This window comes from Anolis carolinensis, chromosome 3 (genome assembly GCF_035594765.1).
Source record: "Anolis carolinensis isolate JA03-04 chromosome 3, rAnoCar3.1.pri, whole genome shotgun sequence".
NCBI classification, from domain to species: Eukaryota; Metazoa; Chordata; class Lepidosauria; order Squamata; family Dactyloidae; genus Anolis; species Anolis carolinensis.
In genome coordinates this window covers 178,504,556-178,517,993 of record NC_085843.1, presented here as the reverse complement: position 1 = coordinate 178,517,993, position 13,438 = coordinate 178,504,556, and the positions used below count along the sequence as shown (strand labels likewise).

The following is a 13,438-nucleotide window of genomic DNA, read 5'->3' as shown; positions in this document are numbered from 1 at the left end:
AAAAGCCATGTTTAAATATTTGAAAGGATGTCACATTGAGGAGGGAGCAAGCTTGTTTACTGCTGGTCCAAAGAGTCGGATGTGAAACAGTGGATTCAAATTACAAGAAAAGAGATTCCACCTAAACATTAGGAAGAACTTCCAGATGGATAAGGGCTGTTCAACAGTGGAATATGCTGCCTTGGAGGGTGGTGGAGTCTCTTTCTCTGGAGATTTTAAAGCAGAGGATGGATGGCTATCTGTCAGAAGTGCTCTGACTGGGTGTTCCTGCATGGCAGGGGGTTGGACTGGAGGGCTCTCATGGGCTCTTCCAAATCTAGGATTCTATCATTCTAGGAATAGCCATCACAAGATATTTACAACCTGTAAGAAATGTTCCTTTAAATGCAAAGATGAGGAAACAAAATATGGCTAAGTTCTCAGTATATTGCCTTTATAAATACTTTTGAAAGGTGAAAGCATAGAAACTCAACAATCTAAACCTTAAGGTGCTTTGACATAACCCTTGAAATGAAAATAATTCCATAGTGAAAATTTTCTTCATTTGTTTCCCCTGCTCTAACCATCTATGCACAACAGAAATTAGCATTTATGAGCCTTCCACTCAAGGCCTTTTTGGATGAATGATTTTTCTTTTTCTTGGCTTGTGGTCCTTTGCAGTCAACGTAATGAATAACTTCTCTAACAATAGGAGCTGAGTCTTTATAAAATATGAACCATAAAGACAATGCTCTAGACACTTAGGTCTTCTTGAATAGTAATACCAAATAAAATAGTGTTGCAGTTACGAGAATCATGAGCAGGGGTGGGAATCGCATGGCCCTTTGCTGTAGTGGAACACCTAGCATCCTCACCTTATGTGGGCCAGGTCTTCTGGAACTGAGCAGTAATATTTGATGTAGGTATTTTGGAAGATTTAGAAATAAGCGTATTCCACAAGTCTTCCTTCCTATATCACTCTAAAGCAGGTAGGAATCAAGCTGCCAAAGCTGCTTTTAGAGTTCTTAGACCCTCTCAGGGTGTTTCCCAGTATTTTTATCCATAAAAATATGGGTTTCTTTTTCCTGCTTTGGAAGATCTCCAAGAATTGTGTGTTTTGCATGGAATGAATGTTACAGGCCCCCAAACCCTTTCTTCGAAATGAAAAATCAAAAGTGAATGGTTTCTCCTTCCACTCATATTTTTAAGTATTTCTGAGCTTGCAGCAGTGTGGGGCACATGTGGGGAGCACAGCACTGCCAGAGTGGCCCACCGTGGCTCTAAGTAAGTAGATATCCAGATATCACACAGAAGGAAATACCCACACTTATAAGAATGCAATCCAAAACCATACAAATTGTCCACAGATACAGGCAAAACATCAGGAGAGAATGCTGCTGGAACAGGGCTATACAGCCCGAAAAACTCACAGCAATCCATTGATTCCAGCCATGAAACCCTTCGACAACACATTGTCCACATAAAAATTTCTATTACTGTACAACTATATGTCTAAACACCCTTTTCAGTAAGACAAAATAGAAATAACACATATTTAGCTTTCATGGTTCCTGCAACCACTTTGAACTACTGATATTAATTATTTGAAGAACAATTTAACTGAACTTTTGCTCATCAGGAGAATTAATGACCTGGCAACTTCTTTAGTGTTGTATCTCAGGCTGTGACCTTCTGATGAAGGTTTGATGACCTTACTTTGCTGCCAGAAGAGCTGGATTAACTAAAAATAGATTAGACTTGAATGAAGCTCTCTCTTAAGATCACTTCTCCCAGACTGAAGGCCTAAGAGCATTTTCAAGTGACCCAGAGTAAGACACTAAAAAGGTCATGGATCCATTAATATCTTCAGTGAGACAGACTCATAATTTGCAAGAGGGGGAACAGCTAATTTCCCACATCTAAAGGTGAAAAATTGAATTTGAGCAGCAAGTTCTAGAAGAACATTTGGTACCTAAGGATTTTTTTATAAAAACTGATCACGTATCTGTATGCTGCTGTTTGGAAGGATTCATATAAGATTATCCCTGTTTATTTTTCTCATGTATAGAACCCTCATTACTCGGGGAAAATATGAGTCACAGGTATATTATTCAACCATTTTACATAGGAAATTATTGCAGGAAATTATAGTATCTACATATACCACCCATTTTTAATTTTTTTTTAAAAAAATTTTTGTGTGCGTCTCAGGTCAGAATAAATTGGCATCATCATTTTTTCGACCTAACATCTTGGTAAGGTCGGTCAAGCCAAGAAAGAGTGACCAGGCAAATGTGACTATGATGTTGTCTACTCCAGAAAAATAATCCTGCTGCAGTTTAGAATATTCTGCCCCAAAACTGTCCCAGATTGACGCCATCAGCGCTACATCTACTTGTCATATGCCACACTGAAATTGCATTGATAGCTGCACATTTGCCCAAATTCAGAGTGACACCAATTTGTGCTCAGCAATCACCAAGACCACTCTGCCAGCCCTTATTATTAGATCTATTTTCATTTATAACTATTGCAACCAGAACAAACCAGATGCACATCTGGGGGCAAAGGAATAAAGAAAAGGTGGTGGAGGCTGGGCTTAGCACAACAGGCTAACCTACTGTGTTGTAGAAAATCCTGCCTCTTGAAAGATCATCAGTTTGAGCCTGGGCTGGAGCAAGCATCTGCCGTCAGCCCCAGCTCACCTGCCCACCTAGCAGATCGAAAGTAGAAATGCGAGTAATTAGGCACCGCTTTTAGCAGGAAGGTAATAAAATGCATTCTTGACATTAATCAGGAGGATGTCTAAGGACAACAACAAGCTCATTGGCAAGGAAGAAGGGGTGATAGCACCCCCCTCCCTCACCCCCGTGGCTGGAATTGAGCACAGCCTCCAAGATGCTGGAAATGAGATGGGAAATGCCTTTACCTCTCTTTGTGTATTGTCTGTCCTTGTTAATTGTATAACAGCATTGAATGCTTGCTATATGTATGTTCTGTAAGACACACTGAGTCCCCTTCAAGGTGAGAAGGGCAAGGTACAAATACTGTAAATAAGTAAATAAATAAGGAGGAAGAGCATGAAAAAAGAAGAGAAGTGCGGATCTCTTCTTGAACTCTTTGGCTCTAGGAAAAGCAACTTCTCGACTCCCCCTCCCTGCTACCAATTCCCAGGAAGAAGAAAACCAGCCTTTGCTAGGCAGCCAGCTTTTGCCCCTGTATTGTGCCCCCCCCCCTCCATATTTATCCTCTTGTTGCTTCCTGGCCAAGCATCTCCTTCACACTGCTATGCTGTAAAAGTTGCTTGCTCTGAGATCAAGTACCCAGCCATAAGATCAATAGTGAGATGGTAGCCTGATCGACTTCTCTTACCATTGATCTCACAGCTCATTCTGACCTCAAAGCAAGCAGCTTTGCCTGTGGGACCATGCTGGCGAGCCAAACTGATGATCTGCCTTGGAATAAGACCTGGGAAGTAAGGTGGGATATAAAACAGAAAAACAAACTGGAAGGATATCAACAACTGGAAATCTTCAGGTTCCCTAAAAGAAGGGGAGAAGCAGGGTCTGCTTGTCAGGCAAGCTTCTCATCAAGTTGTAAGCAACTTGAAGTGGAACTTGCTAAACACAGTCCTGGCATAAGTCAATGTATTTATATTGAGAATTATTCATGTTCTATTTAAGGACTGATCTCTCTCCTTCTCAGTCTCTGGGTCTCATGTTATAGATAATGACTTGGAATGTAAAAGGTCAATTCTTTTCTTTTCTTTCTTTTTTTCTCTTGGGAGTGTAAAAGGTCAAGTTAGTGGCTTCCATACTGTGAGGCTCATCATAATGGCAGGTCCTCATTTGTAATCTTTCCATGTTCAATCTCTCCATATTAAATTGCGCACAGTCTAACTGGACTGTAGCAGATTTTAACACCAGTGGTTTTTCTCCCCTAGCTAATCTGTTTATTTCCTTCATTCCAGAAATATATCTTGTTGTGTGTTCCCTCTTTCTGGTTCCAATCAAAGTTAATTTGTTTCATACTGAAGAATTATGTTCCTAATCTTTCTGCAAAGATTCAGGTGATATCCAGGGCCTGAAGAGCCAAAGAGGAGCCCATGAATTTCTGATGCCCCCCCCCAAAAAAAAAACAACAACAACCTCACAGCATCCTTCCATTGCATGATTGGGCCACACCATGGGATCAAAAACAATCTTGTTCCACTTTCTCTCAGAGGCTATGTTGTAGCTCACCAGGTTTCTGCTTCAGTTGTCAATCAGTAACGCCAGCCAACACACATTTTGGTGTCTCCAATGTTACCCTTGTTTCTGCATATATTTGACCTGCTGATTCCAAAAATTGTTCCAGTTTCCCCTATCAGCTCTAGTTTTTGAGATACAGAACATATACCACATAGCAGTATTCACCTGCTTGTCCATAGAAAACCATGATAACCATATCCAAGAAACAAAAGCTAGACTGGATTATTGCAATGCGCTCTACGTGGGGCAGCCTTTGAAGACGGCCCGGAAATTGCAATTAGTTCAGCGTTCGGCAGCCTGGCTTCTAACAGGAGCAAACTACAGGGCACGTTCTACGCCTCTGTTTAAGGAGCTCCATTGGCTGCCGTTTATTTTCCGGGCCCAATTCAAGGTGCAGGTTATCACCTACAAAGCCCTAAACGGTTTGGGACCCACCTACCTTAGAGACCACATCTCCCCCTATGAACCTGCACGATCTCTTCGCTCTTCGGGGGAGGCTCTCCTCTCGCTCCCACCACCTTCGCAGTTGCGGCTGGTGGGGACGAGAGAGAGGGCCTTCTCCGCTGTGGCCCCCCGCCTCTTGAACTCACTCCTGAGGGAGATTAGACAGGCCCCCACCCTCCTTGCCTTTCGAAAAAGCCTTAAAACCTGGCTTTTCCAGAGGGCCTTCGACGACTAATTTTTGGGGGTTGATTTGTCTGCCCATTTAATTTAATTAGAGAGTGTTGTGCCATGATTATTGATACCTTGCTGAGTACTTCTGCCACGAAGCTACAGAAGCCCTCTATTTCGGCCTAGAACTGTTTTATCTCCTTGTTTTTAACATGTGATGTATGTATTGATTGTATGACTGCTTTTCATGTTTGATTTTACAATGTGTAATTTGTCACTGTTTTATTATTGTTGTGAGCCGCTCCGAGTCCCCTCGGGGAGATGGGGCAGGATATAAGAATAAATTTATTATTATTATTATTATTATTATTATTATTATTATTATGCGGTCTATCCAATGCAATTTTCTAATCAGCGCCCCTAAATAATCCCAGGAACAGGCCTAAAAACCAAGGCACCAAGAATTTTTTTATTTGGCTGTGAATCTATTCAGATATTTAAAATCAAACTGTCTTGCATGTGTCTTTCAGATCACAGCCAATAATAATAATAATAATAATAATAATAATAATAATAATAATAATAATAATAATAATGGTGTGTGTTGGATGTGGCCCAGGAGATCTGGATCTTTGGCTGTGGTGGATAGTCTGTAGCAGACCTCAAATCATGTTTTGTCAGAGGCACTAGTCAAAGAACGGATTCTGCAATGATTGTTCGGTTATATTATCTTGGAGGACTTTAAAAATTAGATCTGTTTCTAGCCATAGAGCATCTGCAGGTGTACAGTGTCTTGACCATGGAGTCCTGAAAGCTGTTGCTGCTGCTCTAACATGCCTGGTTTAGCAATTTCTCAAAGCAACTTGACAATGAATGAGTTGCCTTCGCTTAGGAATGGAGTGGGGGGGGGGGGGAACAAACTGCAGCACATACTTTATAGCAAGCTGGCAGTCTCTGTGCATATGCTAGCTTGGCATTAGCTCTTTTTCCCGATAGCCTAGAGCTCTAAAGCACCATTCTCTGCCAGGGAGAAGGCGTCTATCTCCAATCTGGCATCTGAAAATGACAAAGCGATCTATCAAACAGAATTAGGCAGGCAGATCCTTCCTGTTCTGTTTAGCATTGTAATTCAATATGGGCCAAACCAGAGGCCTGACCAGGAGAGAATCACTCCTTCAAATCTAATGAAGCACGGCTCGCCTTTCCTATCCCACAAGCATTAGCATGTAAGCTTCCTCTATTTTTAAATGATGAAGAGCATACTGTACATGTCAAGCAAAATTTATCAAGGTATTTGGGCTTTTGGAGGTGTTGGTGCTATTACGTTGCAGTCTAGTGAGCACAATGTGCTTCACAATCTCAATTGTTGACTTGCGAATATTTTTGAAATAACATTTTGACATTGTGTATACATGCTTCGGTTTGTATGTGTTGTGCCATATTGACTCCATGCCTTAAAATATGGAAAAGAAAAACTACATAAGGCAAGATTATAGAAATTGTTTAAAATTCCCAGGTTTTTCCCCTTCTTGTCGTGAGCCTTTTGTATTCTACAGATGTAATTGTTGTTGTTGTTTATTCGTTCAGTCACTTCTGACTCTTCATAACCTCATGGACAAGTCCACACCAGAGCTTCCTGTCAGCTGTCGCTGCCCCCAGCTCCTTCAAGGTCAAGCCAGTCACTTCAAGGATACCATCCATCCATCTTGCTCTTGGTCGGCCCCTCTTCCTTTTTCCTTCCTTTCCCCCCAGCATCATGATCTTCTCCAAGCTTTCCTTTCTTCTCATTATGTGGCCAAAGTACTTCATCTTTCCCTCTACTATCCTTCCCTCCAGTGAGCAGCCGGGCATTATTTCCTGTGTGGACTGTTTGGATCTTCTTGTGGTCCAAGGCACGCTCAGAATTTTCCTCCAACACCATAGTTCAAAAGCATCTATCTTCCTTTGCTCAGCTTTCCTTATGGTCCAGCTCTCGCATCCATAGGTTACGATGGGGAATACCATTGCTTTAACTATGCAGACCATTGCCAGTGTGGTGTGTCTACTCTTCACTATTTTACTGAGGTTGGTCATCACTCTCCTCCCAAGAAGTAAACGTCTTCTGATTTCCTGGCTGCAGTCTGCGTCTGCAGTAATCTTTGTGCCTAGAATTATAAAGTCTGCCACTGCCTCCACGTTTTCTCCCTCTGTTTGCCAGTTATCAATCAGTCTGGTTCAGTACAACAGATGTAGACCTGAGTGTAAAATTTGACTTTCTAAAAGTAAATATCTGGACAAAGATAGTATTGAAAATGTGCATAGAATAAAAAAAGTGCAGAACTCCATTACAGGCTGCCCCCAATTTACAAACAAGATAGGTTATGTAGATTTGTTCTGCATATAAGTCAGAATAGGTCCATTTTTAAGTGTCTGCAAGGATGTTGCCCAGGGGATGCTCGGATGTTTTTGATGTTTTTACCATGCTTGTGGGAGGCTTCTCTCATGTCCCCACATGGAGCTGGAGCTGATAGAGGGAGCTCATCCACGCTCTCCCTGGGTGGGATTCGAACCTGGCAGCTTTCAGGTCAGCAACCCAACCTTCAAGTCATGAGGCTTTTGTCCACTACACCACCAGGGGCTCCTTCCTCATGATAACTCCATTAGGATAACTCAAGAATGGAAAATGGAATGTTGGTAGACAGAAAAAGAGATTTAAAGATGGGCTTAAAGCCAACCTTAAAAACTCTGGCATAGACACCAAGAACTGGGAAGCCCTGGCCCTTGAGCACTCTAACTGGAGGTCAGCTGTGACCAGCAGTGCTGCGGAATTCGAAGAGGCACAAATGGAAAGCGAAAGAGAGAAACGTGCCAAGAGGAAGGCACATCAAGCCAACCCTGACCGGGACCACCTTCCACCTGGAAACCAATGCCCTCACTGTGGAAGAACATGTGGGTCAAGAATAGGGCTCCACAGTCACTATGTACCCACCGCCAAGACACAACACTTGGAAGGCCATCATACTCAGAGAGTGAGGGATCGCCTAAGTAATCTATCCGAGAAATAGATTTCTCTCACTTCAAGATATTGCACTCCTTTTATTAACTATGAGTCATTTGTAAGTCAGATGTTTGTAACACAGGGACTGCCTGTACATGGGTCCACAAAAGCCACAGGTGTTTTATGCCTAATGGCCTTGCTAGCTGGGGGAGTCTGGGAGCTAGAGTCATTTTTTCAATCTGGTTTGCTTTGGCACATAATGCTTGAATTATTTTAAAGTAGTGGATGCCAACAAAGCATTTTGTTTAAATGTCTTTTATACTTTAAGATGCTCATCTTGACTTCTCATCATATAAAGTACGTGCACTTTCCAGAATGACTTTAGCTCTCAGTGCAGATGGGGAAATTCTTGTACAAATTTCCATGTTCTGTAGTCTGATTTTCTTTCTTTTAGCTGGGTTTTGGAAAAAAGTGTTGCTCACCTGAAATTTCACATTACCTCACATTTGCAAGTTCACAGGATAACAGAGGTGCTTCCTGTTTACTTTGATGGGTCTTTTGGTAGATATGAACAACTAGAAGAACAATGCGATCAGAATAATGGTAGTATTCAAAGAGCAGTAGACCAGCTTGCAATGCTATTTTAAAATCTCAAATGTCTTCTTTTGTAACGAAATGCTAAGTTAATTACTTTAAAAAGTTCAGCTAGGAAACCAAAGCCATTTAAACGTTGCCCTACATGCTATGGAAGTTCCAGATTTTAGGTTTCCAAATTTTGATACAAACATTTATTTCCCAGAAGAGCCACAGTGTTCTGATTATATATACAGAAGACACTATTGCTAGCATGACTTGTTGCTGTACCATGACAGTGGGGAAAATATTTGTTTGTGTCCAGTATTTTCTAGCATGTTCAGGAAACCTCTAGGGTTTCCTGGACCAACAGAATTCATCTGCTTCGGATTCCTCTAATCTGCTTCCAAAAAGTAGAATTTAACCTTACTAAAATGGATTTCAAATAACTATTTGAAAGTTAGGTGATCCAGAAAATGTTGAATTTGATCCTCCAGTCTATCTGGAGAGTTAAAAGTGCTGCTACAACTTGAGATATTCTTCTCATTTGGGGCTGTGGTGGCACAACGGGTTAAAATGCTGAGCTGCTGAACTTGCTGACTAGATGGTTGGCAGTTTGAATCCACGGGACGGGGTGAGTTCCCGCAGTAAGCCCAGCTTCTGCCAACCTAGCAGTTCAAAAACATGTTAATGTGAGTAGATCAATAGGTATCGCCTCGGCAGGAAGATAATGGCACTCCATCCAGTAATGCCGGCCACATGACCTAGGGATGTGTCTACAGACAACGCAGGCTCTTCAGCTTAGAAATGGAGATGAACGCCAACCCCCAGAGCCAGAGATGAGCACCACCCCTCAGAGCCGGAAGGGGAAGCCTTTACCTTTATCTGTGTTATATGTGTTATGGTTGTTTATGGGCATTGAATCTTTGCCTTCCTGTTTGTCTATGCTGGAATCCCCCCTCAGTCCCCACGGGGAGATAGGGCGGAATACAAATAAACTATTATATTATTAAAAAGTATTATTTGCCATTCTGTATTTTAGCATTGACTGCCTTGTAAAGGGTATTTTTAAGAAAAATACTAAAGCTACACAATAAATCCATCTCTGGTACGTCTGGACCTCTTGGGAGTTGGATTTGACTTCTAAAATAGCAGCCTTCCTTCAAATAGTTTTGTTGTTCTTGTTTCTTTCGCTTTTCTCATTAGGAGTCTGGCCCTGCAGATGACATAAGACCAAATACCGAAAAGCCTAAACATCAAAGACTTCTTTCCCTGGACACATTCAGAGGGTAAAGTAAACCAACACTATTTGCTTACTGGTAGAGACATTATTCTATGGTTCATCATGTGAACTCAGATAAGACTTTTCTCACTCTGGGAGTGGACAAGGACTTAGAAATAACATATACACCATCTTCCAACAACTGCAAGTCCTACTGAGTGGAGCTGTAACATATACCCAGCCCTGGTTGTTAGATTTCAGGCATGAAACGAAGGTGTACATTCTCTAGTTGTGGTGGGCTTAGCTCTGGGCAAAAAATAAAGCACTGTGTGTAAATTTCCAGCTCAGCTACTAGAGCAGCAACTTCCATGGAAACTAATTTTTAGCAGCAACTTGCAAAGACTCTCTGGAGGGTCTATGTATTTATTTAATTGGCTTATTTCTCTGCCCCCCCCCCCTTTCCTCCTCTCAGTCATCGTGGTGCCAGGACACATCTTGTGTTCTGCATTCACCTTCTCAATACAAATAAGTAGAATGAATTAAATATTCCTTATTCCATCTCCCTAGGTAAGAAAGAAGGAAGAATCCCTTCATCTCACCTTGATCTGGGAACAGTCTCTTTGCTGAATTTTAATTTCCAAACAGGGAGTTGTGCTCTGTGTGTTTGTTTTTGAGCAACCACGACAATCATGAATTGGCAACCCTATACGTAACCCCTAGTTTGAGATTGGGATGTTTTTAGCCCCTAGTTTGAGATCGGGATGTTTTTCATATAATGGCTTGTTTTGATTATATTCACAAAAGTAGATGAACAAAACAGTTTTTCCAAACAATACCCTAGATGCCACTATAATATAAATAGTAAGTGTAGCAGTAATGTTATTATCATTTTGGGAGAACTTCTGCATTACCTATGTTCATAATGTCAACAAAGATAAGCAGTTTACCAGCTCATTTTCCATTATCCATGTGTCTCTGCAGCTCTTTCCCGTTAGCTATTGCAATCCCATGGAGTGCAAGGCGTTTACCTTGCTGAAGTAGTTTTCTCTGCAGTCTCCTGCCTCATGTGCTTTTGTAGTTATGCTCTTCTGGTCTGCATTAATACTTTAACATTACTAAAACTAGAATCAAAGCATTGTCAATTTGAGAACTGATATTTCAAAATGGCACTCACAGCTTACTGGGAGAGATATAATTGCGCCTGCAATGTTGTTCTCCACCTTTGAGCCATTGCCTTTCCGGTTTTGTTTTCTCCTTGGTTTTTCTCCTTACTAACATTCTTGCCCTATAAGTTTGTCAGAGAGGGGCAAACATGATCAGTTAGTTAGGCAGGATAGAAAAAATGGTTGGAGAAGGGGGCAGGGACTTAATGGCTCAACTGAAAAAGAATCTTGGATCCTGCCATTCTGTTTAGAACGCAAGGGGTTAAACCAGCCATAGTGGATTGAGCCTCCTATCCTCTGAGAATGAACCTTCATGGTAAGTCCAATTACTTGTTTCCCAACATTAAAAGTACTAGAGACTGAACAAAGAAATTTCTAAAGACTTAAAGATTACTTGTGCACTATTGTACTAATTCTTATATCATCATGGGCAATGACTTGTAGAATCTTGGCAGTGGGTCCATAAGTAACTGTGGATTCACATGGTCTTTCACAATGAGGGCGTCAATTTCCAAATGGGAGGTGGTCTCAAGATGGGTTTGCTTGACGTGCCTTCCTCTAGGCACATTTCTCCCTTTCACCTTCTATTTGTGCCTCTTTGAATTCCACAGCATTGATGGTAACAGTTGACCTCCAGTTAGAGCACTCGAGTGCCAAGGCTTTCCAGTTCTTGGTATTATTTATGCCACATCTTTGTATCCCTACAAATGTCCTAATCCTCAAACACTTTCTGCTTCATGCAAAAATAATAATAATAATAATGCTGCATGTACAGAACTCAGACAGTGTTATATTTTGGCATCAATGTCAACTATTGTGGAGAGGTAGCTGCCAAGGTAGCGGAAATCGACAGTTTCTAGCATTACATCATTAAGCGTTATTTCTGGCATTGCAGAGGGATTGTTTGTGCCTGCTGGTAGAGCACTTTGGGTTTTTTTCGATTTCCAATGAAAGACTGAACTTTTCGTATGCTTCTGCGAAGGTGTTTAAAGTGGCTTGTAGATCTTCCTCTGAATGAGCACAGACTACATTATTGTCAGCATATCAGTTCTTATATGCTGCCATTTTAAAAGGACAGAGTTACTATCTAATGATTAGCAGAGGGTGAGCACCATAATTTATTAGCTGGTTGTATTCTCTGTGAACCAAAAGCAGATCACATAAGTGTTTGTTGTGAAGGTTAACCTATACATTGTAATAGATGTTCAGGTGCTACTAAAACAGACTTACTGTGTGGTCTTCTTGCCTATCTCCAGATAGGTATGTCATTTCATTTATCATTGCCTTGATGTCGTCATGTGCATTTCCATGCCTCCCTCTAGGATATTGATGATGGTGGAGATGGGGACATAACAATGTGCTAGTGACAGGTTTACCATGACATATGTCTTGGCCATAATAATGCTGGTTTAGACGGTCTTACCTCCATGTGAGGTAAGTAGCAACTTCACCAGGAGATTTTGAGTGAGACATGCACTCTGAAAATTAGGTAATTCTATGTTCAAGGAAATGTAGGATCACTCAGTGCATAGGTTGCTTCTGACTTAAACAAATGGAGTGTAATGAGGAAAGGCATGATTTGTGAGCTGTTCCACCAGGCATAAAGTAGTTAGGCAACTGCACATAATTTGGATGTTACCATAGGAATTTGATTGCTAATAGAGTTTTTTTTGTGTTTTAGAAATCTTCCTTTTAACCAATATAGTTCTCTGGGATCATTGGTAGTTGAGATAGGTCATTTGCCAAAGCAGTTGCATTTCTCGGGGGGGGGGGGGGGAGTACAATTTTAGTTAAGCTGAAATGAAAAATTTAAATTTTGTTTGCAAAAGTTGGAATCCTGGCTTCTCAACATTTATGTGGGAAACTAGATTTATTTTTTAAACATCAGAAATAAACAACTTCAAAATGAAGGCTTTAGATGGGCTATAAAATAATTCCAACAAATGCTCTAGGAGCAAATATTTCATCATCCCTGGTGTGTATTATTATGCACTGGGGTTTTAGAGCTGCTCTGCTCTACTTGACTTAATATAAAGCAATATGTGTGCTCTGTACTGAAAAAATGTTAGGGATCATTACTTTATTTGTCTATTTAATTTATTATCCCTCTTCAGTTAGAGCTTATTTTTCTTCCAAAGAGCATATTTGCTTGCTTTCTTATAGCCTACCTTTCTTTTAAATAAGCAAAGATGCAATGTATGATTTCCCTGTTGCCTTCATACTAACCTCATGTCAATCTTTGAGGAAAATTATGCTGAGAAATGGTGACTGATCTAAGATCATCAGGTGAACTTCATGCTTGATGACCAATTAGAATACAGGTTATCTACATATCAGTCTAAAACTCTAGCATTGTTATTTAGAATAGAGTAACTTTATTGTCATTGTACATTGTGCAACAAAATTAAATGCTTTCCCCAGCACATATCACAAAAACAACACGCCCACACTCCAACCACCACCATATTTTCAAATAGCTTCTTATATAATATGTTGTTAACTACTACAATGATCTTTCAGGTTGGCCAGTCTTCATCTCTACTAATATTGTGAATGAATTTCATGTGTCTGTGGAAGGAAAATTTGAACCAAGAACTTCTGAGCCACCACATCATCCCAGCTAATTGGTAGCAGAGATGTGAATATGACATGATAGTTTTGC

General features: G+C 40.8%; 1 protein-coding gene across 5 annotated transcripts in view; it reads left to right on the top strand.

Moving 5' to 3' along the window:
* LOC103279643 (heparan-alpha-glucosaminide N-acetyltransferase) overlaps positions 1–13,438 on the top strand; it is a 258,014-nt gene that overhangs the window by 25,368 nt on the left and 219,208 nt on the right. For 3 of the 5 annotated variants that reach the window (XM_062975850.1, XM_062975851.1, XM_062975849.1), the window contains one exon: positions 9,598–9,680. Coding sequence is in view for 1 of the 5 variants with exons in the window: in XM_062975849.1 (XP_062831919.1) it covers positions 9,598–9,680 (83 nt within the window). In the remaining 4 variants the exon portion in view is untranslated. Of the gene's footprint in view, positions 1–9,597; positions 9,681–11,027; positions 11,093–13,438 lie in introns of all 5 variants that reach the window. The other 2 variants (XM_062975853.1, XM_062975852.1) reach the window with 1 other exon arrangement.